This window comes from Echinops telfairi, unplaced genomic scaffold, assembly GCF_000313985.2.
Source record: "Echinops telfairi isolate 266 unplaced genomic scaffold, ASM31398v2 ScPeMD7_7475;HRSCAF=8513, whole genome shotgun sequence".
Classification (NCBI taxonomy): domain Eukaryota; kingdom Metazoa; phylum Chordata; class Mammalia; order Afrosoricida; family Tenrecidae; genus Echinops; species Echinops telfairi.
The window spans coordinates 15137642-15163019 of NW_022111379.1; the positions used below are offsets into that span (position 1 = coordinate 15137642).

At 38.2% G+C, this 25378-nt stretch overlaps 1 protein-coding gene across 3 annotated transcripts in view; it reads left to right on the plus strand.

Moving 5' to 3' along the window:
* Positions 1-25378, plus strand: part of PPM1B (protein phosphatase, Mg2+/Mn2+ dependent 1B) — a 64151-nt gene that overhangs the window by 22775 nt on the left and 15998 nt on the right. For 2 of the 3 annotated variants that reach the window (XM_004699766.2, XM_004699765.3), the window contains exons 2-4: positions 7679-8538; positions 17609-17726; positions 22967-23078. In XM_004699766.2, the coding sequence (XP_004699823.1) occupies positions 7693-8538; positions 17609-17726; positions 22967-23078 (1076 nt within the window). In that variant the 5' untranslated portion in view covers positions 7679-7692. The remainder of the gene's footprint in view (positions 1-7678; positions 8539-17608; positions 17727-22966; positions 23079-25378) is intronic. The other variant, XM_045285853.1, reaches the window with a different exon arrangement.

The following is a 25378-nucleotide window of genomic DNA, read 5'->3' on the forward strand; positions in this document are numbered from 1 at the left end:
TGCCTTTAAAGTCCAAGCACTTGATTGTGTTATCTGTTTTTTTCTTAACCAATCCGAACTTTTGAAGCCTTGGGAAATCTTTTAAAATTGTATAATATTTCATCCTATAGATTAGTCTCTTTCAACATTTTAAACCACTACTACTTTGTTGTGGGTACTGTCCTGTGCACCAGAAACTTCGTAGACATTGCCAGATGTACTGGGGGTCAAAATCTGGGTTGAAGACCCCATTACACACTGAAGCGAACATCATTATACCCACAGACGACTTCTGATATATTCTGGTGAATTGCAACTGATTTCCAAATACAGACCCATCTCTATTCCAACTTTGTCAAGGATTATATTTTCACATGATGATAGATTTAACTTCATTTTATATTTTAAAATAATACAGTAACGTGGAGATGGATGGACACTGGCTACAACAATAGACTCAGGCATAGGAACACTTGTGAAGGAGGCGCTGGATCAGGCAGTGTTTCATTCTGTTGTGCACAGGGTTGCTAGGATGGTACCTAATAGCAATGCTTGAATGCATTTGAATGATTTCTTTAAGATAACGCCTCAGTAATGGAATCATTAGGCCAGAATTTCTAATTATTAGATCAAAGCGATCATTTTAGGACACATTTTAAGTCACTGTAGCATAATTGGAAAAATGGGGGGAGGGATTTTTTTTCATTGCCACCCTAAACTTTTATTTATCCAACTTATTTTGGGAGAATGGGGTATCTACTTAATCAATAATCACCATGACGCTTAATATATTAAAAAAGCAAAAGCTTACAATTTTGAATCATTTTAGAATCATAGGTTGCAAAGATTGTACAGTGAGTTCTCCTCCCATTTCCCTTAATTCCCTCCAGTGTTAGCTTCTTGTATTGCTTGGTACTGTTATTAACTAGAGACCTTGTATACAGTACAACGCATCATCCATTTTGCTAGTAATAGCCCTTTTGAGTTCCAGATGCAATCCTTTTGAATACCCAAACATTTATATAACTAATTTTGAATTTTAAAGAAAATTTTTTTTGATAATTCATTAGTTACATAAGCCTAGCATTTATAATTGCAAAACTGCAGGCTAGTTTGCTTTTATTTGAACCTGACTTGCCACAAAGACTGTCTGGGTACACTGCCCATCTATCTTCTCAACTGGGAAAAAAGAATATTATATTGTTACTCTTACTAAATTATTTGAATTAAATGTTGCAATGCATATTAATGTAAGGATAGTGTCTGGCATATAGAACACACGCAGAGAGATCTTAAACTTTTATTTTTTTATTTTGTCAGAGAATAGTGTACCTGTTTGGAAAAACCCTTAGGGAAAATCTCCCATGAGCCTAAGAAACCCTTTACATGCCACCTTGTCCTTTTGATAGTAAGCAGATGGGATTGACAGATTGTGCTGTTGTCACAGCAAGGCTTGCCAAGGTCTGCGTGCCCCTTCTAAGAAATACTGTATGAACTGTAGGAAGGCAAGAAGAAATTTGCTTATCTGAATATCTTTTGCTGAAATTTTAGTTTTTTCTAAAGATTTTTGGTTAAAGCACTCTTGAGAATGGTTTGTTTTTGGGTACTTGTTTTACTAAAAGATAGCATTTAAATTAATTAGCATTTATAAGTGTCTAGCACATAGAATAAAAGAATATTATAAATCGATGTTATAATGAGCCCTTGGCATACAAATGAAGTGAAATATGAAGTAGGAGGACCATTAACTCTGTTGGATTAATTACCTGTTTGTCTGTGCAGGGGTTTGGTTTCACACCATCCTCTTCAGTTTGCCTCATCATGCTGTTGAAACAGCTGAAGATTCCTACTTTTGGACAAAGGGTTGGTAAAAGTTCACATAATATATGGCATTTGTAATTATTAGGAACTAAAAGAATGAAATTACTTAGGCCTTTTCTTTCTGTACATTCATTGCAATTTAAATTTCATTGCCATCAAAAGTATTCAAGTATGGTTGTTCAGAGAGAAATGGCCTTTTTTGGTAGAGCGAAGTGAAAGCAATAAATAAATAAATATTTTTATAGTTGTTACAAAAATGTGCAAATCTATGTAAAGGTAGAAATAGAAGAATATTGAACTCTAATTTCAGCAATTATTGTTAGGTGTCATCAAGTCGGTTCTCACTCAACACAACCCTATGTACAACAGAATGAAACACTGCCATTCTCACAGTTGTTCCTGGGCCGGAACCCATTGTTGCAGTCCCTGTGTCAATAGGTCTTGTTGAGGGCCTTCTCTGAGCTGCCCCTCCACTTTACCAAGTATGATGTCCTTCAGAGACTGGTCTCCTGACAACATATCCAAAGTATGTAAGATGAAGTCTTACCATCCTTGCCTCTAGGAAGCACTCTGACTGTACTTCCAAGACAGATTTGTTTGTCCTTTTAGCAGTCCATGGTCCTGTCAGTATTCTTTGCCATTACCACAATTCAAATGAATCAATTCTTCTTTATTAAATTCAATGTCTTTCACATGCATATGAGGCAATGAAAAATACCTTGGTTTGGGTCAGGCATACCTTAGTCCTCAAAGTCATGTCCTTGTTTTTCAATAGTAAAAAGAGGTACAGCAGATTTACCCAATACAATGCTTTGTTTGATCTATTGCATTCATGAGCATTGATTGTCCAATGCAAGCATGACAAAATCCTTGACAGCGTCAACGTTTTCTCCATTTATCAATTGGTCCAGTTGTGATGATTTGGGTCTTCACATTGAGTCTAATAAATACTGAAGTCTGCAATCCCTGATCTTCATCAGCAAGGTACTCCCTTTCAGCATTAGCCTAGAACCAACTAAAGATAGTGTTTGTAATTCAAATTGAACTGCTGTAACAGGCTTCATAACCAACTTTTTAAATGTTTTCTTTTGTGTTAATTTTTTTAAAGTAGTAGGAACTGTGGATTTTTTTTTAATCATTTTATTAGGGGCTCATACAATTCTTATCACAATCCATACACATATCAATGGTGTAAAGCACATTTGTACATTCAATGCCTTCATCATTCTCAAAACATTTCCTCTCCACTTAAGCCCCGTCATTAGGTCCTCATTCCCTCACCCCATTCCCTCCTCCCTCATGAGCCCTTGGTAATTTATAAATTATGATTTTGTCAGATCTTGCTCTGTCCAACGTCTCCCTTCACCCACTTTTCTGTTGTCCGTCTCCCAACATGTGTTAATTTTATATTGTATAATACTAATATATTTTTTGTTTTTTTAATACTAATATTTTATTACTAATTTCATATTCTAACTTATTGTTAAATAAAAGAACGTTTTCCATAAGTAATGTTAAGATTGGCTTGTGTATATTAATTTTTCAAACTGTGTGTGGTGTTTTTTCATTATCAATCCAAGTGGATGATACCAAACCTTTGACTAACACCTGAAAAATGATAGCTCAGTAGAATTGTAATTTCCACTTATGAATGTAAAATTGAGCAGAGCTTAAGGCCCATTTGTGTTTTCTTTGACTGTTTTTCTATAATATTGGTCTTTATTAAGGATCGTTGGTGACATATAGTGGCTTATGGCTTGGGTTGCCAACCACAAGGCCAGCAGTTAGAAACCATCAGCCCGCCTGAGGGAGAATGATGAGGCTTTCTACTCCTGTAAAGAGCTACAATGTCAGAGACCCAGAGAGACATTTCTAACCTTCTCTATAGGGTTGCTGCAAGTTGGGATCAACTCAATAGCAGTGAGTTTGACTTTTTTGCGTTTTGGCCTATATTGAGCTGACTCATGGCAACTTTAATATATAAACAGAATGAAGCTGGATTGTATATTCAGGTTGCCATAAAAATTGGTGGTGGATCCCAAGTGATCACCAGACTTCTATATAATGAGAATGATTTATTTGATCACCTTTGAGAAAAAGTGTATATGATAGGTGGGTAGATGCCTTTGAGTAGACTCTGGCTCATGGCATTCATTCCATGTACCAAGAAACAAAAAGTTTCTTTTTCAAGCCAGTGTCTAATTATTGAGAGATTCTGTTCTCATATTTCCACTGTTCTCCATTACTTCCTTTGTGGAAGCAGAAAATATTTGATTTTATATTTAGTACTTATGTAGATGTGGGTATGAGGCTGTTTCCCCTTAATTTTACCTCAAAAGAACCTTAAACTTTATTAAAGTATAAGGGCCATCCAAAGCGGGGAATAAACATGTAAAGCATGACAGTCAAATGCATAATCTAACTTGCCCCTTCTGTGCATAGCATCCTTGCGTAGTACAACTTCTGGACTATCTGTATGGCTGGGCACTATTGACCTAGATCTCATTCCTAGATGACCCCCTCCCCTAACTAAATGTTGATCTAAGAGAATGAAATCCGGCCACTCCATTGAAATGATGAGGTCAGTTTTTTGCCTGAGGTCTTTCCCCAGTAGGTAGAAGGTGTGGTTTTCTCCCCCCATTCTAGACGGATGTGACCTGTGGGGATGGTAAAGGCCACATACCAAATGATACATTCAATGCCCAAACCCATTGATGTGGCCTCAGCTGTAACTTACAGTGGCTCTATAGGACAGTAGGATTACCCACAGAATGTCCAAGCTTGTAGTCTCTCTAGAAGCAGGCCACCACATCGTTCTCTTCAGGTACAAGAATTCTGTTTCAGATGTGATTTCTTAGATTCTTATTTCATAGTTGTATACTATTGATGAAAAACAAAATCAGGGAGAGAGAATGGTAGCACAATTTGAATTTTTAATCAGTGTTATTGAATTGTACATTTAGAACTTGTTGAATCTGTGTGTGCTCTGCTCTGTGGAGTGTCAACAGAAAGTCATATATATAGAAAATAAATAGTGGTGTTATGTTCCCGTGGGGATACAGTACTGTTTGTTTTCAAGTAAGGCCATGGAAAAAAGACACATTGTAGAGGATATTGTTTATTCAATATTCAGACAACGCTTCCTATGTCTATTTTCTCACTCTTGCAAATCTCTGAGGCTCAGAGTTGTATAGACCAGTGATTTCTAAAGTGGAGGTGCAGAAAAATCTATTGGTGCTCTTCTAAAAAAAGGAAAGTAAAAACTTCGTATTCTCTTTCATCTTGGAAAAAAGGCAGTTAAACTCCATTTACTGTAACGATTGACTCTAAGTTCCCCACAGTTAGTATGTCCAGTGGTCTTCACTTCCTCATTTGCACGCACTGGTGTGTTACAGTGCTTTTCAGGGATTTAGTTTGAATTATATTCTCTTCAAAAAATGGACAAGTGATTATAAAAGTGTCATGTAAAATTCAGAAAGAAAGATGAGGCTCTCTACTCCCATAAAGAGTTGTCGTCTCAGAAACCCACAGGAGTTGTTATACTCTGCTTTATAGGGTCACCATGAGTCAGAATAGGCTTAATAACAGTGAATAAGTTGAGTGATAATTATAATACGGCTCACAAGCATGCAGCAAAAAATGTTAAAATTGATAGACCTCCTAATCTTAATACAGCTCTTACTCTGGTGTCCAAACTATGATATAACCAGACCTAACAAATTACTTAACGGAGGTGCTTACAAGTTGGGCTGCAATTTACAAGTTCCACAGTTTGAAATCAGCAGTGGCTCTGCAGCAGAAAAAATATATTGACATTGTTAAGAATACGGTTTGAAATACAGAAATACTGCTATTTAAACTGTACCTTGCAAATGTACTTGTGGGTTAAAATAAAGCTAAATGACCATATGAAACCATAAGAAATTGCCTGAGCACTTTAAATCTCAGGTTTTCCAAGGATAAAGATGACCTTTTATGTTTCTCCCACCTCAGAGATGTGTGATAAATTCATACAACACCAAATCTAGTATTTGATAAACTATCACTGTAAATGTTTAGAAAGTTCTTTGAGCTTTTCACTTAAAAGTAAAAGACAAAAAAGTAAAACAAACCTGTGCCTTTAGGTAAATTCTCATTTTCCCCAATTTGAGAAAAAGTCTTAAAATAAGCCATAAAATCAAAATACATACTATCTCCAGCAAATGTCTTTGAAATATGCCAGTAAATTTTCCCGACATTGAGGAACCAGTTTCAGAGCAGATTACATAGTGTAGGACATTTGCTTTGAGATCGATTGACACATAGCTATTTATAACATTTCTTGTTTTTAGTATTGCTTGGTGTCTTTCAGAAATAAAGACCTTAGCTGTGCTTAGATTCCAAAGACCAAGTTATTATGCAAAATCAGTGTAAATTGAAAGTAACCGCCAGATCACATCATTGCATTAACTTGACAAACTAATGAGAAGGAATCAAGGCTCAGCCATGCTTAGGTATAAAGATAACCTTAACCTTAAAAGATAACCATAGTCATCACAGCTAGCGTTATCCTTGCATTGTACCTTGCAGTTCAGTACTCCCAGACATATGCTGTTAATGCAGAAGACAGTTGGTGTGTGTGTAATCATTATTATTATAAATGCAAACAGACAATAAATGAGAAGTAGATGTATTGTTTTGTGAACAGTAAAGCAAAGAGATGCTAGAAAAGTAATATATCACTAGTGAGACTATCTTGAATTTAATACTTTGGTAGTCTTTCTAAAACATGCCTTAGTATATTAAACAAGATGCTGTAACATTGAAAGTTCATGGAAAATGGAATTAAAACACCATGTAGATTTTCCTCAAACATTTTGAAGCCCCTTTGTATAAGATGAGGCTGGCATTTATGTTAAACCCTGGTCTATCTTGTAAATGGAATTTTTACAATAACCTTAACCAAGCTGTAGTAGTTGAGCCAAGAGCTTTGGCTGCACATTGCAATCATGGAAGGGGCCTTTTTGTCTGTTTCACTTGTAGAGATTTTTATGTGATTGCCTGGTGATTCTAAGATGCAAGAATGGATGGTGAAAAAACTATTCTAGTTGGGGGATGAGTTAGTTAATTGTGCCAGCCTGGCCGATAATCACATGTGGGGCTAATTGAAAGGCGGAGGGATAAATGGGTGGTGAGCCTCTCCTTTCTAGTTCTCGGGTCTCTTGTTTTGTGATGGTTGCACCGGGTGCAGCTGCCTTAGCAGTTCCCTGCTTCATCTTGCAAGATTGACTTCCTACAAGACATCCCCAAGGAGAAGCTACATGGACCTATCCCGATGCAGCCCTTGGTGCTGGAGCAGCCGTGTGGAGACCCCTGCTAGTGCTGAGATGCTTGTTCGTTCATTGACTCAGCTTTCCTCCTGCAGTCGGCATCATTGCCTCTGTTTTGTGAGGTGGAGGACTTTGTGGACTGGTGTTGGGTTAATGTGTTAAAGTTGGACTTGTGGGCTTGGGCAGCACTGGGTTGGGATGTTTTCGCGATACACACTTTCTTTACATAAAACTCTTATACATCAGTTCCTGTGGATTTGTTTCTCCAAAGTACCTAGACTAATATAGGGGAGAAAGATGAGGCTTTCTACTCACGTAAAGAGGTATAGTCTCAGAAATCAGTTCTACCCTGTCCTATAGGGTATAGGTTTGGTATTCTAGATGAGAAAATGCATGAGGAAAGTTCTTGTGTTTTGAGTTCAATAAATCAGCGTATTACTTATATTATGAGATTATTATAAATTGGAGATCACAGAAATTGAGATTGGAGAACTAGAAAGTAGGCAGACTATTGTAGATACATACTGTATCAAATGTTAACATTTAATACCTACTTTTTTTCTTTTCAGATTCATTATTAAACATGGGTGCGTTTTTGGATAAACCCAAAACCGAGAAACATAATGCTCATGGTGCTGGGAATGGTTTACGTTTTGGCCTGAGCAGCATGCAAGGATGGAGAGTGGAAATGGAAGATGCACACACAGCTGTTGTAGGTATTCCTCAAGGCTTGGAAGACTGGTCGTTTTTTGCAGTTTATGATGGTCATGCTGGATCCCGAGTTGCAAATTACTGCTCAACACATTTATTAGAGCACATCACTAATAATGAAGACTTTAGGGCAGCTGGAAAATCAGGATCTGCTTTGGAGCCTTCTGTGGAAAATGTCAAGAATGGTATCAGAACTGGCTTTTTGAAAATTGATGAATACATGCGTAACTTTTCAGACCTCAGAAACGGGATGGACAGGAGTGGTTCAACTGCAGTGGGAGTTATGATTTCTCCCAAACACATTTACTTTATCAACTGTGGTGATTCTCGTGCAGTGCTGTTTAGGAATGGACAAGTCTGCTTTTCTACCCAGGATCACAAACCGTGCAATCCAAGGGAGAAGGAGCGGATCCAAAATGCAGGCGGCAGTGTAATGATACAACGCGTTAACGGTTCATTAGCAGTGTCTCGTGCTCTGGGGGACTATGATTACAAGTGTGTTGATGGCAAGGGCCCAACTGAACAACTTGTTTCTCCAGAGCCTGAGGTTTATGAAGTTTTAAGAGCAGAAGAGGATGAATTTATCATCTTGGCTTGTGATGGGATCTGGGATGTTATGAGTAATGAGGAGCTCTGTGAATTTGTAAAATCTAGGCTTGAGGTATCTGATGACCTGGAAAATGTATGCAATTGGGTAGTGGACACTTGTTTACATAAGGTATGTAAAACATTTTTTGTTATAATTCAAATGCACTCTTAATTTTGAAAGCTTGGTAAGTAAAAATAAACTTTTTAAGTGTTTAATTAGGAATGACCTGGGTATATTAATATATTTCCTTCACCACAATGGCTACTACTGTTTTTGACTATCCTCATTCCCTTCCACCTTTTAATTTGGTAATTAAATTGAACAAAGTTGCAGCATTTGTCAACACTTTATAGTTGGTTGCTATTCAGAATGATGGCTTTTGACTGAAATTCTCATCATTAGTAATAGCTTGCAGTTGAAGGCATTGGATAAAATATGATTGAGGGGGCTTTTGAGAAGTTTGTGGGGAAATGCCATTATCTTGGGACTCTATTTTTTATTACTTTTTCAGCCCTTCATATATAGTCAAATATAACATTACTGAAAGATCAGAAGTCACATCAAGTATTTGAGACTATGCCAGAACCTAGGCCAAGTGTAGTTTTGTACTTCAGTTCTGAGTTTCTTAGCAGCCGAGACAGAAAACAAAATTCAGGTATGAGCTGTATGTTTCTTAATTGTTTCACCAAAGAAGCTTTTTCCTACCAATAAATCTGAAAGAAATTTACATGTAACTAAATAATAAATGCATGGTGATTAATACATAGTACTTTTGTAAAAGCTGTAGACATTATTTTATGGTCTATATTTTTTAAATCATTGATAACCGAAAGCTTATTGTATAAAATGCAGTAATGTAAAATTTTCCTGTGGAAAATAAACCTGTCTCTGAATTTTAACTTGATGCAGCAGAGCAGCAGGTATTTAGCAAGTCTCCTGAATGTATTTTACCATGTTGAGTTGCTTCAATTGACCTTAATGACAGCACTTACTATGTTGGTAATTAAAATTTGAGTTATAGGCCCATTGCCTGATTTTCCCTTTGTGGAAGTAGCATGTTCCTGTGGAACACTTAATGGTGTAAAGCAGAGAAGTAATTACCATAGATTTATGGGGAAACACTTCTTAGTGTTCCCAGACCCCAAAAATCTATTAAGTCATACCAAATATCGCATAAAACCTAAAATAACAAGTTCACAAACAGCTTAAAGCTACAGCAGCTTGATGCCAAGATGTGGAGTGTAGTTTCTGAGGCAGGAGTTTGGCTCTAGAACTGCTCCGCCTCTGTAAGTGCTTGCTGCTCACCACTAGGACCCCTGTCTCATAGCAGCAAAAATCCTCTTCGAATTTCTTGTGCCTAGTGCAGTGTGTAGTTTAAAGCGATCTTTTGAAAAATAAAGGATATTTTTAAAAAAATAATCATTTTATTAGGGGCTCATACAACTCATCACAATCTGTACATACATCATCTGTGTCCAGCACTTTAGTACATATGTTGACTTCATCATTCTTATGACACCCACTTTCTACTTGAGCCCCTGGTGTCAGCCCATTTTTCCCCCTCCCTCCCTGCTACCCCCGAGCCCCCGATAATTTATAATTATTATTTTATCATATCTCACCACGTCTCTCTCACCCACATCTCCGCTGTCCGTCCCCCAGGGAGGAGGCCACATGTAGACCTTGTCCTCTGTTCAATAAAGAATATTTTATGGCTGCATTTTTACGGCTCTAGTTGAAAAATAGCAAGGAAAAACTGATACTTTACTAAGTGAGACAAGAGTCTCACCTATTTATTTATTTGTTCTAGATGGAGAATCATTCTGTTTTTCCATCAGGCAGGTGGCCATTTCCCCATCAGGCATAGCCAAAAAAGTTCTCTTGAAGGATCCCTGGGTCTATGCAGATACTCTGGTTTTGATGATGTTTGTACTATATATACTGGAAAGAGACAGTTTTTTTAAGGACTAATACTACCAGTGGGCAGCTTTTTCCCCCGGAAAGACTTAAATGAAAATACCTTTAGCTCCTCTGATACATATCATTAATTGACTTTTAAGAGTGCCATATCCTTTTTACTCCAGGATGCATTAAGTACAGGTACAGAAGTACTATACTGATGATTGTCAACTGACTAATCATTTAGTGGTATTGAAATGTCTTTCTCCTTGGACTCTAGATGGAATAATTCTGACTGGTAGCTTTTGGAAATGAAAGCAGGCTATTTATTTGTTTATTGTTAGACTAACAAATGAAAGCAGAATTTTCTCTTTCATCATAGTTATCACATGAGGGAGAAAATGTAATTGGGAAAAAATCAGAAAATTATGCTACCCACTCAAGTCAGCTTTCACTGCTTGGGGTATATCCTTCCAGTCTTTTATCTGCCTCTAAGTGTGTGTCGTTTTGTCAGCGCTACACTTGCTATTCTGCAGCTACATTTTTTCACCCAGCAATATTTGTGGTGAGATCTCCATGCCTATAAGTACTAATACATAATTTTCTGTGGCTGTATTTGTCTGTTGGATTAATGACGGTGATTTTGAGGAATGCAGGCATTAGTGATTCATTGGTACAGTTCATGCCTGCCTTGTGTTGTAGACCAAGGCTTCTTAGTTGTGGGTGTCTTGAAGTGGGATGTGAAGTCTTGAAAATCTTGGCAACAATAAAAGCTTCCTGAAAGTGATTCATTCCAAATCAGATGCATAATGAGTCACGTGTTTGCGACAGTGCTTTGCCCATGCTGCAAATTTCTCAGGCACAAGGGGTCAGAAGTTAAAAACAACAACGGCAAACCTTTAAGTAGCCAGGTGTAGACTCTGTTCAATTCGTGCCTGATGTATTTCATGTACTGTACAGCCATCGCCTGTCTGTCACTGAAGGGTTGCATTTTGTTATGAAGTTAAAAACATGTCTCCACAGACCTCCCATACTTATACAGACTGGAAGAAACGTCTGGCTTTTCCTCCTCCAGAAAATGAACCAGAGAAAACCCTATGCACCCCACCACAGCCAGATCCACGTGGAGAAGACAAGGGACTTGACACCCTTTCGGCTGGTTGCCATGAGTTGGGGCTAACCGTTTGAGGGAATAGCCAAAGGCTCTTAGATCTGGAATTGAGAGTCTGGAAAGCAGCTTGTAAAATAGACAAGTTTTTAGGAAATTTGACAACACTTCCCTGAGTGGTATTTCAATGATTCTAGTGATAAATATTCACTGTTGAAGGTGTTAAAAGATGTTTAGATAGAGTCCGGACAGCTCTGAAATGAGAAATAAAGAGTAACAGATACAAGAGTCAGGCAGGTGGCTCATTCCATTTTAGTGGAAGTGGATAAGCACAGTTCTTTCTCCTCGACAAAGCTGTTTTCAAACGCTAGTTTTGAGAAGCTTAGCGAGTTTGTCTAGACACATATCAGACTGTTCAGAATCTTTTCAACCATTGAAAGTTATGGAATGAAACCTTTCTGGCTTCTTAAAATGCTATTTTGTCATTTCAGTTTACTTACATGGTCTGATTAAAGAATAGTAGTATACAAACAATATTTGAAGCAGTATCAATTTTATTCAGTCTAAAAAATTGAATACAAATATAAAAATCCATATTAAGCATTTAGCCCACTACTTGACATATAACACTTGCTCAGAAGATGTTTCACTGTTCTAAGAAACAGAAAAGCCAGTCATTAAGTAGATGTTTTCTGATGAGATTTAAGTGACATCTTAATATTTCTAACACCTGTCAGCCATAACAGTTTACAAGCACTTTAATCTTTCAGTCTGTGAAATCATAATAGGTTTTGATCAGCATCATTAATACCAAAAAATCAAACTCACTGCCATCAAGTTGGTGCTGACCCAGTGGTTCTCAACCTTCCTAATGCCACAACCCTTTAATACAATTCCTCATGTGGTGGTGACCCCCCCCAACCATAAAATTATTTTCGTTGCTACTTCATAACTATAATTTTGCTACTGTTATGGATCGGGTTACCGACCCCTGGGGAAGGGTCATTGGACACCCAAAGGGCTCACGACCCACAGGTTGAGAACCGTTATGACTCCTAAGCTAGGACAAGGCAGGACTGCCCCTGTGAGTGGCCGAGACTGTAAATCTTTATGGGAATAGCAAGTGATTAGTCTTTTCTCCTCTATAGCGAGGCTGTTAGTTTTGAACTGCTGACTTTAGATCACACCCCAAATAGTAACCACCACTCCACCATGGCTCCTCATCTCAATATTGATAAATCAGTGTTTTCTGTGAGGCATGTGGTTATGTCATTGGTTAAGTTTTGGGCTGCTCACCACAAGGTCAATGGTCAGATTTGTACTTAACATTTGCTGTAGATGAGTCAGTCTGCTCCCCAAAAGATTTACAGGCTTGGAAACCAAAGGCCAGTTCTGCCATCAAGGGTCACTAATGAAGCAGAGTCAACTCTGTGGCAGTGGATTTTTTGAGCCCAGAGACTGTTTGGAGTAGTTCACATATTTTAGCTCGTGTTCCTCTCACAACAACCATGTGAGATGTAGTTAGCATCATTATTCTTAGTCAGAATCACATTTTAGGAATGCAGTTTCACTATCTTAAATTTTAAGTATGAAGGACCTGGTCAGGTGTTATCCCGTTTACATTAGGTAGTTCACTCTAGGAGAATGGTCCCTAAGAAAGCAGCCAGTTCCTGGTGTTTAATGTCATCTCATTTAAGATTTTATTGAGTATGTAACTGATGTTTGCATAGTCCTTCATCGTTTATAAATCACACTCACATTTTCCCAAGCCTAACAATAACTTTTTTGAAGTGAAGAAAATGAAAACTATTAATATGCAAGTAAGGAAATAGAGGGTGTTTGACATTAAGAGACAGGCTTAAGATAATACTTCCACAGATAATACTTTTATATATGTTAAGAATATTTTATTTTTCTTACTCCATCCACAAGGGAAACATTAATACTCTCTTTGGTAACAAATACAAAAATATTCAAAGTAAAGTTGTTAATCTTTGTTTCTCATTTCCAGTCTCATCCCCTTGAGGAAATCACTGTTAACAGTATGCGCTGCAAACTTCAAATGTTTCCCCATGTTTATTCAGCAAATACAAGCATAAAAATAGGGCTTTCTTAAGACTTTTCTCTTCACTTGACATAGAAATTGGTAATTCTCTCATGTTTCTTTGCAGTTTCACTTTTCTCACAATATAAATCAAGTCGATCTTTCTTTAAATTCTTTAAAATACTGATTTCAATTTAATACAATTCAGTATATGTATCATTTCAGAACATGATCTAATAAAAAAATTGATAAAACGGAGAGAAATTGATTTCTCATAAAGTATTACCATTCTTAGCCATTCAGATTATTGGTACAATGTGGATAATACATATACTCCCTTAAAATAAATGTTTGGTTCTACCCATTGTGACTTTTAACGATGCAGTCTTAAGTAAAGGGAAAGTACACATAGAGTGGGGGTGTTGGGGGATTTTTGGGGTGTGCAGGAGCAGGACTGATTAGCAAAGTGCATGTACAGGCAGTGTCCGTGGATGCAGTTGCTCACATTCTCTGGGTTTTCGTCATGCCTTTAGTTTTTCAGTTTTTTTCATGGCACCCCTTGACCAAAATTAGCATGGCTCCATAGTTTAGGTTTCTCTGGTAGGTATTATCTCAGTTCTTGGCTTCGCATGAGAAAGAAGTCACACCAAAGCCTGGTTTGTGATCCAAGTGGGTTTTTATAAAGGATAGAAGTTACAGGTTTTACAGTCTCAAAAGAGTACTCACTGTTTTGAAGCGTGCCAAACTGTGTGTAAGTCACGCCTGGGCCACCTCGTGTGACTGCTGAGTGGGCGCGGGAGCAGGGTCAAGGGGTGAAGGCAGAGGGGCTGCATAACTGGCCGCTGAGGTATTTAAACCTCTGGCTGGGGAGGCGTGGTCGAAGGTATTGGTTGACCCCAGTGGCTGAATAAGCCCACCTGGCTGGGTCGGGGCCGCTGAATTAGAGCATGCTCAGTTAAGGTCTTCATGGGTGGCTAAGGCTCGCCTGATTCTTTTCCAAAACTATTAGGGGGCCTTGTGCAGGCATGGGAGGGACAACCCCTTTCATCCCTATCCTGCTACCTGACACATATACTAAGTACTAGATCCAAACAACTCAGTGAGTATATACCCAACAAAATAATAAATACACATTGAAGAGAAAGTCCATTAACATCTTTTCCTTTTAAAGAAACCAGTTATTGGTTATCTCTACTTTCATTTCCTATCACAGTAATTTTTGTGGAAACTTGCTTTTTAATACAGCAACCTTGTAGCCTGGTTTGGCAAAGTTACATAAAATTAAGAGGAATGCAGCATTATTTAATGTTGAAACTGTGAGCCTCCTTGAGCAAATTTGTGGCTTGCCCACAGATGTTGAATATCTCTGTGTTGTGTCCCTCATTGAAAATATCCCACCAAGCCCCTGTGAGTATACTTACGGTACACTCTGGACCATGAATATTGTGTTAAGAACATAAGCTTTACAGTTACCCTGTTTCCCCGAAAGTAAGACATCCCCCCAAAATAAGACCTACTTACAGTTTTGCCTCTTGCTGAAATATAAGGCATCCCTCTGAAAACAAGGCCCCCCCGAAGCTACTGTAACTCTGGACCATAGTGGTGGGTGCTGCTGCACAGCTCACTGTTGGCCACAATGCAGCCAGAGCAGACAGGAAGTGCGAGGTCTCTTTTAATAAAACAATAAACAATAATTGTGTACCTTATTCTTCATGGAAAAGTAAGACATCCCCTGAAAATAAGACCTAGTGTAACTTTGGGAGCAAAAATTAATATAAGACACCTTCTTATTTTCGGGGAAATGGTGGAAGCTGGGTTTTAACTTCTGGTATGGTAGTTAGTATGAATTTGGGCAAAGCTTTGATGTCTTATTTACAAAAGAGGGATAATAAGATCCTCATGGCATTTTTGGAGGAGTAAATCCCTTTGTGAGTACTTGAGGAATAGCTAATTTACAGACTCCAGTAAATTTAGTTCTGTTGAAGGTGCCCATGAAACAGATACAATTGTATAAATGAAATATAGGAAGCACTTAGACCTTTTCATGGATAGTTGAAACTTTAGTCTTTTATCCATTTTGATTATCCCTTTGATAAATCACAGTGCCTTCTAGGTAATGTGTTTGTCTCTTAACCCTGGTAGTTAGAGGAATAGACTCTCGGCCCCTTACAGATGCTGCATTCTATGCTAATAAGGCTTGATTCAGTGGCACTGGCCACTGTCACCCTGTACATTTTCTAATTCCCGCATGTGATGATGGTGTCAACACTATACTGGTGTCAGAATTACAAAGGTACAAAAAGTATAGTCTTTAAATATTTGACAAAGTATTTTGTCCAAGATGTCGTTCTGTTTTACCTTTTGAACATGTTATTTAATCCCTTGAACCTAATGAAAAGTGTATGCTCCTGGTTGCTTTGTTTCTGGAAACAATAGGCATAAAAGGGGAAGAGTTTTCAAAACACTACTCGTATTTTGTGTTTTTAGAAAGTCATCGTTACATAAAATAGCATTATTGGAATCACACATAGCTCAGCTGTTGATGTGAATTATTTCCTTTAGATTAAACTTTGGGTTCATGTAAACTTCCTAAAACTATCCTTTGCTTTCCATTATGTGTGATATATACTTTGTAGTTTATAAAATATAATGGTGTATTATGTATAGAGAAGTGTAGGTTAATTATTGTTAGAGCATTGATGCTATTGTTAACAAATAGAATATGGTTAGTGAAAAACAGATTTCTTAAAATTCTGTGAATTCACAAACTTGTTAAAAACAGAATCATAGTATTATCGGGATGCTTGCTTCTTGAATAAGCTCCATGGCACACTTTAGATGTTTTGTTTGACCCTAACTTATATAGTAAAGGCATGATTTCTCGGGAATTGATTTTTTTTTTCCTTTTCTGGTTCAACTAAATACAGTAGTTTTAATCTGAAACAGTTACAGACATTTGAGGGTTAGGGAGAGGCAGTTCATAAAATCACTAAGGGCCAGCTTGCAAATCCTGGGTGTTCTGACCATTGAGAACCTGCTCTTCCTAATAAAGCACTAGAGTCCACGGAGAGAGTAATTTCTTTTGAAGCTTGCTTGCTTGCTTTCTTTTGAAGCTTTCTTAGACTCAACCTCCTCTTCTGTTTTTGAACTTCGCTTCATTGAGTTAGGAAGATGACGGCAGAAGCTCTCCAAGGCCTTCCTGTCCTTTTAGTTGTATGCTGGATTGTTTTAATGTGGGTTCCGCCAAATTGGCACGCCTGAACCAAGCAATACTTTCTAGATTATGGCTGAAATGGGTGGGCAAGCCCATTTGGTTTCTTTCACTTGGGGTTGGCAAACTCCACTATCCAAAAAAAAAAAAAGTCCCCTTCATTGACACCATTTTTGGAGGCACTAAACCAAAAGGAAAAAGAAGCGTTGGATTAGGAAATCTCTGTTCTTATAAATTTAAAGGAATATAGACCTATAGAAAAAGTAAACTTCCTCCCACCCATTGATGCTTATAGTTTCATGGTAGGAAAGAAGTATTTGTAATTCTTGCTTTACAATAATAAGACAATCTGAGGTCTTTTTCTTTAAAAGCTATCACATCTGACTATTGTCAATGTAACAGAAGTTACATTGCACCTTACTCAGTTTGGTGCTGAATATATACTCAGAACAATCGTGCTTGAGTATCATGCTGAGCTACATTTTTAGATTTTAGATTCAGTAAAGTTATAATGGCATTGCTTTGTTTGATACAAATTAATTAGGCAGAAAAAATGTGTACATCTATTTAGGAAGATGCATGTTGGGCTTTAACCACATTGTGAATATGAGAATAAGATTTTGAGTGGGAAATAAAGTTTAGGTGGAAGTGTATGCGTGGGACAAAGGATATAGAGAACTATCTTCAAGTCTCAGACTTCAGAATGTGTGATGGGTATGAAGAATAGTTAACATGGAATCCAACATCCAAAAATACAGATCTGTTCATACCCAGAGATTTTTTTGTTCTTCAGGTTGTACTTAAAATTGAAATAAAAATTAATGTGCTCATTGTGTACATTTTGGATGATTTAACCATAATTCCTTAAGGCAATTAACCGTTTAAAAGTGAATCATAGTAGAATATAGAATATAACATCACTTTCCTTCTTTAACAGGGGAGTCGAGATAACATGAGTATTGTGCTAGTTTGCTTTCCAAATGCCCCTAAGGTCTCAGATGAAGCAATGAAAAAAGATTCAGAGTTGGATAAGCACCTGGAATCAAGGGTTGAAGGTAAGAAGGGTGCCTTTTTATATAGAAGTAAAGACAAGCATTCTTCCTTGTTTATCAATCAAGTATTCCAATATGAAACCTTAAAAACCAACTTTCTATCTGCCTAAAATAAAATATCATAGCTTGGATCAAAGTTTGAGGATTTATCAACAGGGAGAAGACACATACTGATTAAACCAATAAAAAGAAACAATTTGAAAATAGTCTGTTAGAGTTAGGTTTTTTTTTTTTCTTTTTCCAGTTTTGCTTTCTTTACCTGATTCCTAGTAGACAAGTAAAGATTCTAGTAGAGCTAGCTTCCCCCAAAACAAAATCCTAAACCCAAATTCATTGCTCGAGTCAGTTCCCATTCAGAAACCTAGTAGTACAGAATAGAACATCCGCATCAGATTTTCAAGGCTGTAAATCTTTAAGGAAGCATATTGCCATGGCTTCCTCCAGGAGAGCAGCCAGTTCATTCAAACTGCCGACCTTTTGATTAGCAACTGAGCATTTAAACACTGCATCACCAAGACTCCTTGGATTGCTACAGATTCATAAATGCTAAGTGCTGTATTGTTATAGCTATTACTTCTCCTTTCCCAAGTGAATTGTTGGAATTCATTGTCCCCATCCCCCCAACTTACTGATGAGTTAGCATTGGTGTTACCAAAGATTATGGTTTTTACTTAAAAAAACAAAACAGAACAAAAGCTTACTGCAATAGTTTCAAATTTAGCAAGGAAGTTGCAGAAGTGCTGTAAGGTGCTTCTGTGTGCATGTGTCCTTTTCCTATAGCCTTCATAGATTTCTCTCATTTGACCTCTCGCTGCGCTTTCTATCACATGCACATACATCATATTACTGTATTCATGGTTTTGTCTGGAGCCAATTAGAGTACATTGCAGGGATGATACTACTTTGCCTCTTAATGCAAAGGTGTACTGTCTCCCACATAACACCAGCATGCTCCAGATTAGGGCATTAGCATTGTTAAAGTATTACCATCTAATTCGTGGGCCAGGATCCTGTCCTGCGTTTAACTGTTAAGCCTCTCTAAACAAAACAGAAAAGATTTAACTCTCACTGTTGACATGTTTCCGAAGCTTCGCCATCGACAAGGGTAGAGGTTAAATTGCTCCTATGCTCTCTAGAAGAGCAGTTAGCCTCTCTCGTTTTGGGTTTGAACCGCAGACCCAGTGGTTAATAGCCTAGTATTTAATCCATGGTACCACCAGGGTTCCGTAGATTTCTTTAGTCTACTTCTATTTGCAATTAGTTCCATGGTCTTTTGTTATATTCACTGGCTTTGACACTTGTAAAATACACAACTCATTTTGTGGAAGTGTCCCTCCATTTGGGTTGACTGATGTTGCCTCTTAATTCAGGTTATACATTGACAAGAATACTACAGAAGGCATACAATATTTACTTGTGCCATTAATGGTAATGTTAACTTTTACCATTTGGTTTGAAATGCTGCTTTCAGGTTCTTCCATTTAAAAGTTAATTCGTGTGCTGTAATTATGTCATAGAAACTTTGAGATTATATTAGTAAACTTTTGCACATGCAATCTTAATTTTCACCGACCAGTTTAGTATCCATTGATGATGTTAACTTGAATCAGTTACTACTGGTGTAATAATACGATTTTCTAATTCAGTTATTTGTTCTATAGTTACTAATTGGCACTTTACTATAAGAAAAAGTTCTGATTGAACTATGGAATGGTATATTATCTGTAAGAGCTCCGAATAAAAGGGTTTGGAGGCGGGGGGTTGTTCTCATCTGCCCATTATATGAATACAGGCTCATATAATCCTATTATACTCATTATCTGTTATTTATTTCATGGAATTTTTCTCATAATCTGGTCAATGTGAGTTTATGCTAGTCTTTGTGGCTTGTCCCTGTGTCTTTTGGGCAATTTATTACTTTTTGATATAATGAATATTCCAGAGGTTCATTTTATAAAAATGCTCCTTGTTCCAGTCCTTTAATCAGCCATTTCTCCAGGGAGCCCTGGTTTCTTTAAGTTTAGTACAGAATAACACTTGCAATTAGGATTGAGGTACTAGGTATATATGTGACCAGGATGTGTCTCAAACTTCCAGACCAATAAGGCTGCTAGGAATGAGCATGTACACCAATTCACATCAATCATTCTAGGGGTGTGCTATAGTCCTTTGTGATTGAGCTGGATACATGAGACATTTAAGAGAGCTGGCAAAGTGAAAACCATTATTATTTCTAGAAAGCAAACAATAAACAAGAACAACGGGTTCTCAAAGGAGAATGGCTTTTCCCTTTCCCAAAATTACTTACCTGTCTGATTTGTATGCTACTAGATCAGTGCACTGCGGTTAGGTCAGACATTATCTTAGGTCACTGCTGCCTCTGACTACCATTGTGCTATCTGGGTGCCCACACAGCTCCTAAGGGTTCTGCCTTGCTGCTGGGCCGTGCCTTATTGTCAGGAAGACTTCTGCACAGGACTGGCACAGCCTGTGCTGTTGGGCCCCTCTGGGCTGCCAGGCCCTCATAGTTCTCTCACATGTCAGCAAACTCTGGAGCCCATGTAGCTCCTACCACATAGGGCCGGAAAAGGCCAAGAGTGTTACACCGGACCCACTTATGCCCCTGGCCTGTATGGCCAAGTGCTACAGCTTTTTAGGCGCAGACAAACTTCTTGTATAAAGGCATCCAGCTCTCGCTCTTCCTCTGGGCCAATAAGCTGAAAGTAACTACCTCTCCTTGGGCTTTCCACCCTCCTGCTAAGTTTTTTTCCCACCCCCTGTGTGTCTGTCTTTGGTGTTAAACAGCTTTCTGGTCTGGGTGTAAGATCGCAGTTTTCAACCTGTGGGTCGTGACCCCTTTGGTGGTCGAATGACCGTTTCACAGGGGTCTCTCAATTCATAACAGTAGCAAAATGACAGTTCTGAAGTAGCAATGAAAATAATTCACCACAACATAAGGAACTGTATTAAAGGGTCGCAGCATGAGGAAAATTGAGTACCACTGGTGTAAGAGGTTTTGTCTGGTTGCTGTGGACCAGAATAGACTCTGTGGCAGTGAATTTGGATTTTATTATAATCCTAATTGGCATTAGTCAAATGTGTTTAGCTGTATAAAATAAGTCATCGAATCGTTAGGAGATAACATAGGTCAACATATAACTTCGAATTGAGGGAAAAAAGTACCTTTGTAAGAGAAAAGTTGGAAAGATAAAACTTATATATATATATAGTGGGTTTGCATTAGGCTGCTGGGTTTCTTGAATTTGGTTTATTGGAGTCACATTTTTGAGTCAAATTTAGAATTAAAATTAATGGGATTTTCCCATAAACTTATAAAGGTACCCTGCAACCCCTGGTCATATAGCAGAAATGACAAATATGCAGTGTAGTGATCTTCTGGGTCCTGTGAAAAATGCTTGTTTGTAATTTTTCCATCAAGATTAATCAACGATAAAGCAGCCACCACAAAACAATCCGAGTTGGCTCTCAACTTATAACTTTATGAGACAATGCTCTTTGAGAACATTGTAGGTCTACCAGGACCTGACACTGTGTAGTGTAATCTGACATTAGATTTTAAGGTAAAAAGCACTCTGGTGTTTTGGGCTACCCAAATCCGATACTGACAATAGTATTTAAATTAGTTATTTAGTGCCATCTGTATGTATTCTATTTAGTGTTTGTTGAGCTTATGTGTCATGAAGGACACAGCAAAAACAACATAAGTCATCTCATTGGAGCTTATGTTAGCGATGATAGAGCATGATGGTGAACTGGACTAGAACAGCACTAGTAGTTGTGAAAATTGGTCAGTTAAGAGCTAGACTGCAGTAATTTTGTTCTTTGAAGCTCAGGGAACAGCAAATTGGATACATATTTGTTATCACAACTGAGAGGTATGGTATTTAGTGAGTAGGACGATGCTGCTTTGCGTCATCCTACAATGTATTGTATAGTCCCCGTAACAGGTATTTGGTCCAGAAAATCAATAGTGCCGGGGTTGTGAAACAAGTGTAAGATAGATTATAAATTCATAAAAAGAGATAAAAGTATAAGATAGAGAATAACTTTGCTGCTTTCATGAAATTTGCAATCTATGATATGTATGGCAAACATAGTATACAGTGGATGTATAGCAACAAGTTACACGAGACCTGAGTCAGAGTAGAGAAAGATTCCTTGAACGAGGTATTTAAAGGTGAAACCTGAAGGATGACTAGGAGTTAACCATACAAAGGAGTTGGTTGGTTTGGCTTGTAAAGTATCCCTCACCAAGTGGAAAGAGCACATGGGAAGATCTAGGCGCAGGGAAGAACTTCTTTTATAACGGAGCCTCTCAAATGGAGATTCAGGCCAAAGAAGGTAAAATTTGAGGACAAACTAAGGACTTTGTGACACAAGGTAAACAGATTTTGCATCTTGAGCACTCTTTGGGGCATGGCCTTTTGTTTTTCAAACTAGGTGAAGCTTTATAGAGTAGACCAGTTTTACATACATTTTATTTCAACTTATCCATTGCACTCCGCTCACTACACCATTTCTTCACTCGCTTCCTACTTTTGTTTCCTGTTTCTATTCCTCTTCCTTTCCTAACCTTCTAAAGCTTGCCCTTGGGTAGATGCTGCCTTTTTAAAATCTTAAATGATTAACAGTCTCAGATTTGAAGGGTGATTAAGTACCATAGTGTTGGGAGTTCCATTAGTCTTTATCTGATCAACAAGCCTGGTCTGTCATAGTTTCGAGATTTGTTTACACATTTTTCTTCCTCTCTATCCTAGAGGGACTCTGCTTTTGGTTTGTTTTAAACTTTAGCTTAATTTTCCCTCGTATACATTATTGTGATACATAACTAGTTTGTTGTCATAAACTAAAACCAAATTCACTGCCGTAGAGTTGATTCCAACTCAGCAACCCTAGAGGAAAGGGTAGAACGTCCCGTGTAGGTAGCCAAGAGTGTAACTTACAGGAGTAGAAAGCCTTGTCTTACTCTTGCTGGTGGATTCAAACTGCTGCCCGTGTTATTAGCAGTTCAACCCATAACCACTACACCATAAAAATGTACACAGTTCTCCTTTATCTTATTCTTAACCATCCACTGCATTTATTTTATTCTTGTAATTATGGTACAAGTGTTTTATTTTAAAATGTATGATTAATGCATGCCAAATTTTGTGTGTTTTTTTTTGTGGATACTGGGTTATCACTGTAATTTAGGTGCTTTGTGGTTTTTTTTTCACCTGTAGAAATTATGGAGAAAACTGGTGATGAAGGAATGCCTGATCTTGCCCACGTCATGCGTATCTTATCTGCAGAAAATATTCCACATTTGCCTCCTGGGGGAGGTCTTGCTGGCAAGTAAGTAAAATCAAAGGGCTCATTTTGAGTTAATTTATAATAAATATATAACCTTGGATAAGACAGTTTAAACCAAAAGATTAAATTCAATGTCAACGAATTGATGCTGATACATAGCGACTCCCTGTAGGTTTCTAGAACTAGAACTGTTTGTGAGAGTAGGAAGTCCAGTTTTTCTTTCACAGAGCTGATGGTAGTTTCAAACTGCCAACCATGTGGATTGCAGCCCAACTTAAAACTGCTACACTACTAGGATGTCAGGGGAACCAGCCCCAAACAAATCATCACAGGCAGGCATAATTGTACAGTGATAATAAATAAAGATTATAGTAAAGTCATAGAGAATAAGAGAAATAGACGAGAGAGTGAAATAAAGGAGTCAGATACTGCTCATGATAGCATGCTCACCTTAGCTCCTCTTGGTGGTACATGTGGCGATGGGAGGCAAGAGGGCAGGAGAAAGAGCGATTTATTGCTAACCAAGGTTTATATATCTTTGGTGAGCATGCAAACCCCTAATTACAGGTAAAGATATATGTCACAGGAGGGGTTGTGCTATAGGTACTACAGTAATGGGAGGGGGACGATCTAGGGGTAAGCACGCAATAGGAAGGGGTGGTATTGGGGGTATACATGGGACAAGATGGGTTGGTCCTAGATTCAGGATGGCAGCCTAACTCTGGATGTCACTGAGCAGGTTTGACCTATTCTTTGGCTCTCCATGGAAATAATTATCAGTAAGGTGTGAACTTCCCCCTACAGTGGACCAGACAGCAGTCTGATGGCTAAATGTCTTCAGGGAAAATATCTAAGCATCTGACCTCTCACCATGCACTGCCAAACAGTCTCTAATGCTTGGAATATCTTTGGGGGAGAAAAAGTTGGGGGAAGGTCTTTTTAATCCCACAATTTCCCCTTTTGTTTTATATATAAAATTCAAAAGAGCTACAGGGACGAAGTAGTTATTTTCTATACATTGAAAGCTGTTAAGGCAAATCTAATGACCAAATTAATATGGCTTAAGCCAAAATCTTAGGCTTATGGCAAATATTTTGAATCCAGGCAACAGGGGATAAAGTACCCCTATGCCCGTCTGCTCTTGGAGGAGGGTATGAGAGGGATTAGATGCCGCGATGGGAAGAAATAGCAAAAAGGAATATCTGCTTCTATAGGGAGATAGAGTCAACCATGTGCGTACTTTATGGCAACACAGCTTTAAGGGGAGAAACTGAAAATGAAAGACTAGTGCAGGAAAATGTACTTGAACTATATCTCCAACTACTAGAGTGGCAGCTTTCCTACCATTGAATACTGCTCTTTCAGATTCCCTCCGTACCAGTCAGGGAATATGTCCTAGTCATATCTTCCTCAGTGTTAGTTTCCCACACTAGGGCTCCTTAAGAAAACTTAAAAGAAGTACCTGAATTTGAGAATAAAATGGCATCCCAGTGACCTCCTTTGCTCAGTCTCTCCTCAAGAAAGAACCAAAAGCAGAATGAAACTGCTACAGATGATAATCACATGAAAATATAAAGAAATGGATTAAACACAGATGGGGGGGGGGGAGAACAAAAATAACAGTTGAAGATAGAGATGGACCAGGGGCCCAATACAGCATGAGTATTATACAACACAAGTAGAGAGGAGAAGCCAACTTCAAGGAATCCCCAATAACACACGTGGTGTAAACAAATTCAGAATGAAATAAGTCAGCCATCCTCCTCACCCCCCCACCGACTCCTCTTCTCCTGAATCAAAGACAGTGTGCGACATCTGATCACTCTGTCCACAGCTACTCTGACCACCAACAGAGACCTGTGCCTATAACTCAGCAGTTACTCCAGGTTGGAAGTATCCCAGCGCTACCAGCTACCAAACGCTCAATCCATATAGTATTCCCCACCCCACCAAATCATTTTTAAAGTAACACAATCAACAGATAAAACACCAAAATGTCTTCGAGACAACTTCAAAGAAAGAAATAGGACAAGTTGTCTCGAGCAGTGACCAAAATGGACCAAACAACCTACCTTCAGGAGGAAATGGTAATAGAAAGACATGATAAAGGAACGCAAAACAGGGTCCGCCAAAACGTCAAAACACACATTATTGTATACCCTAAACAGCATTCTCCACCTGTGGGTCGCAACCCCTTTTTTGGGTGGGGGAGGGTTGGGGGGGTTGCACGATTCTTTTATGTGGGTCACCCGATTCATAGCAGTAGCAAAATGACAGTTACAAAGTAGCAATGAAAATAATGTTATGGTTGGGGGTCGCCACAACATGAGGAACTGTATTAA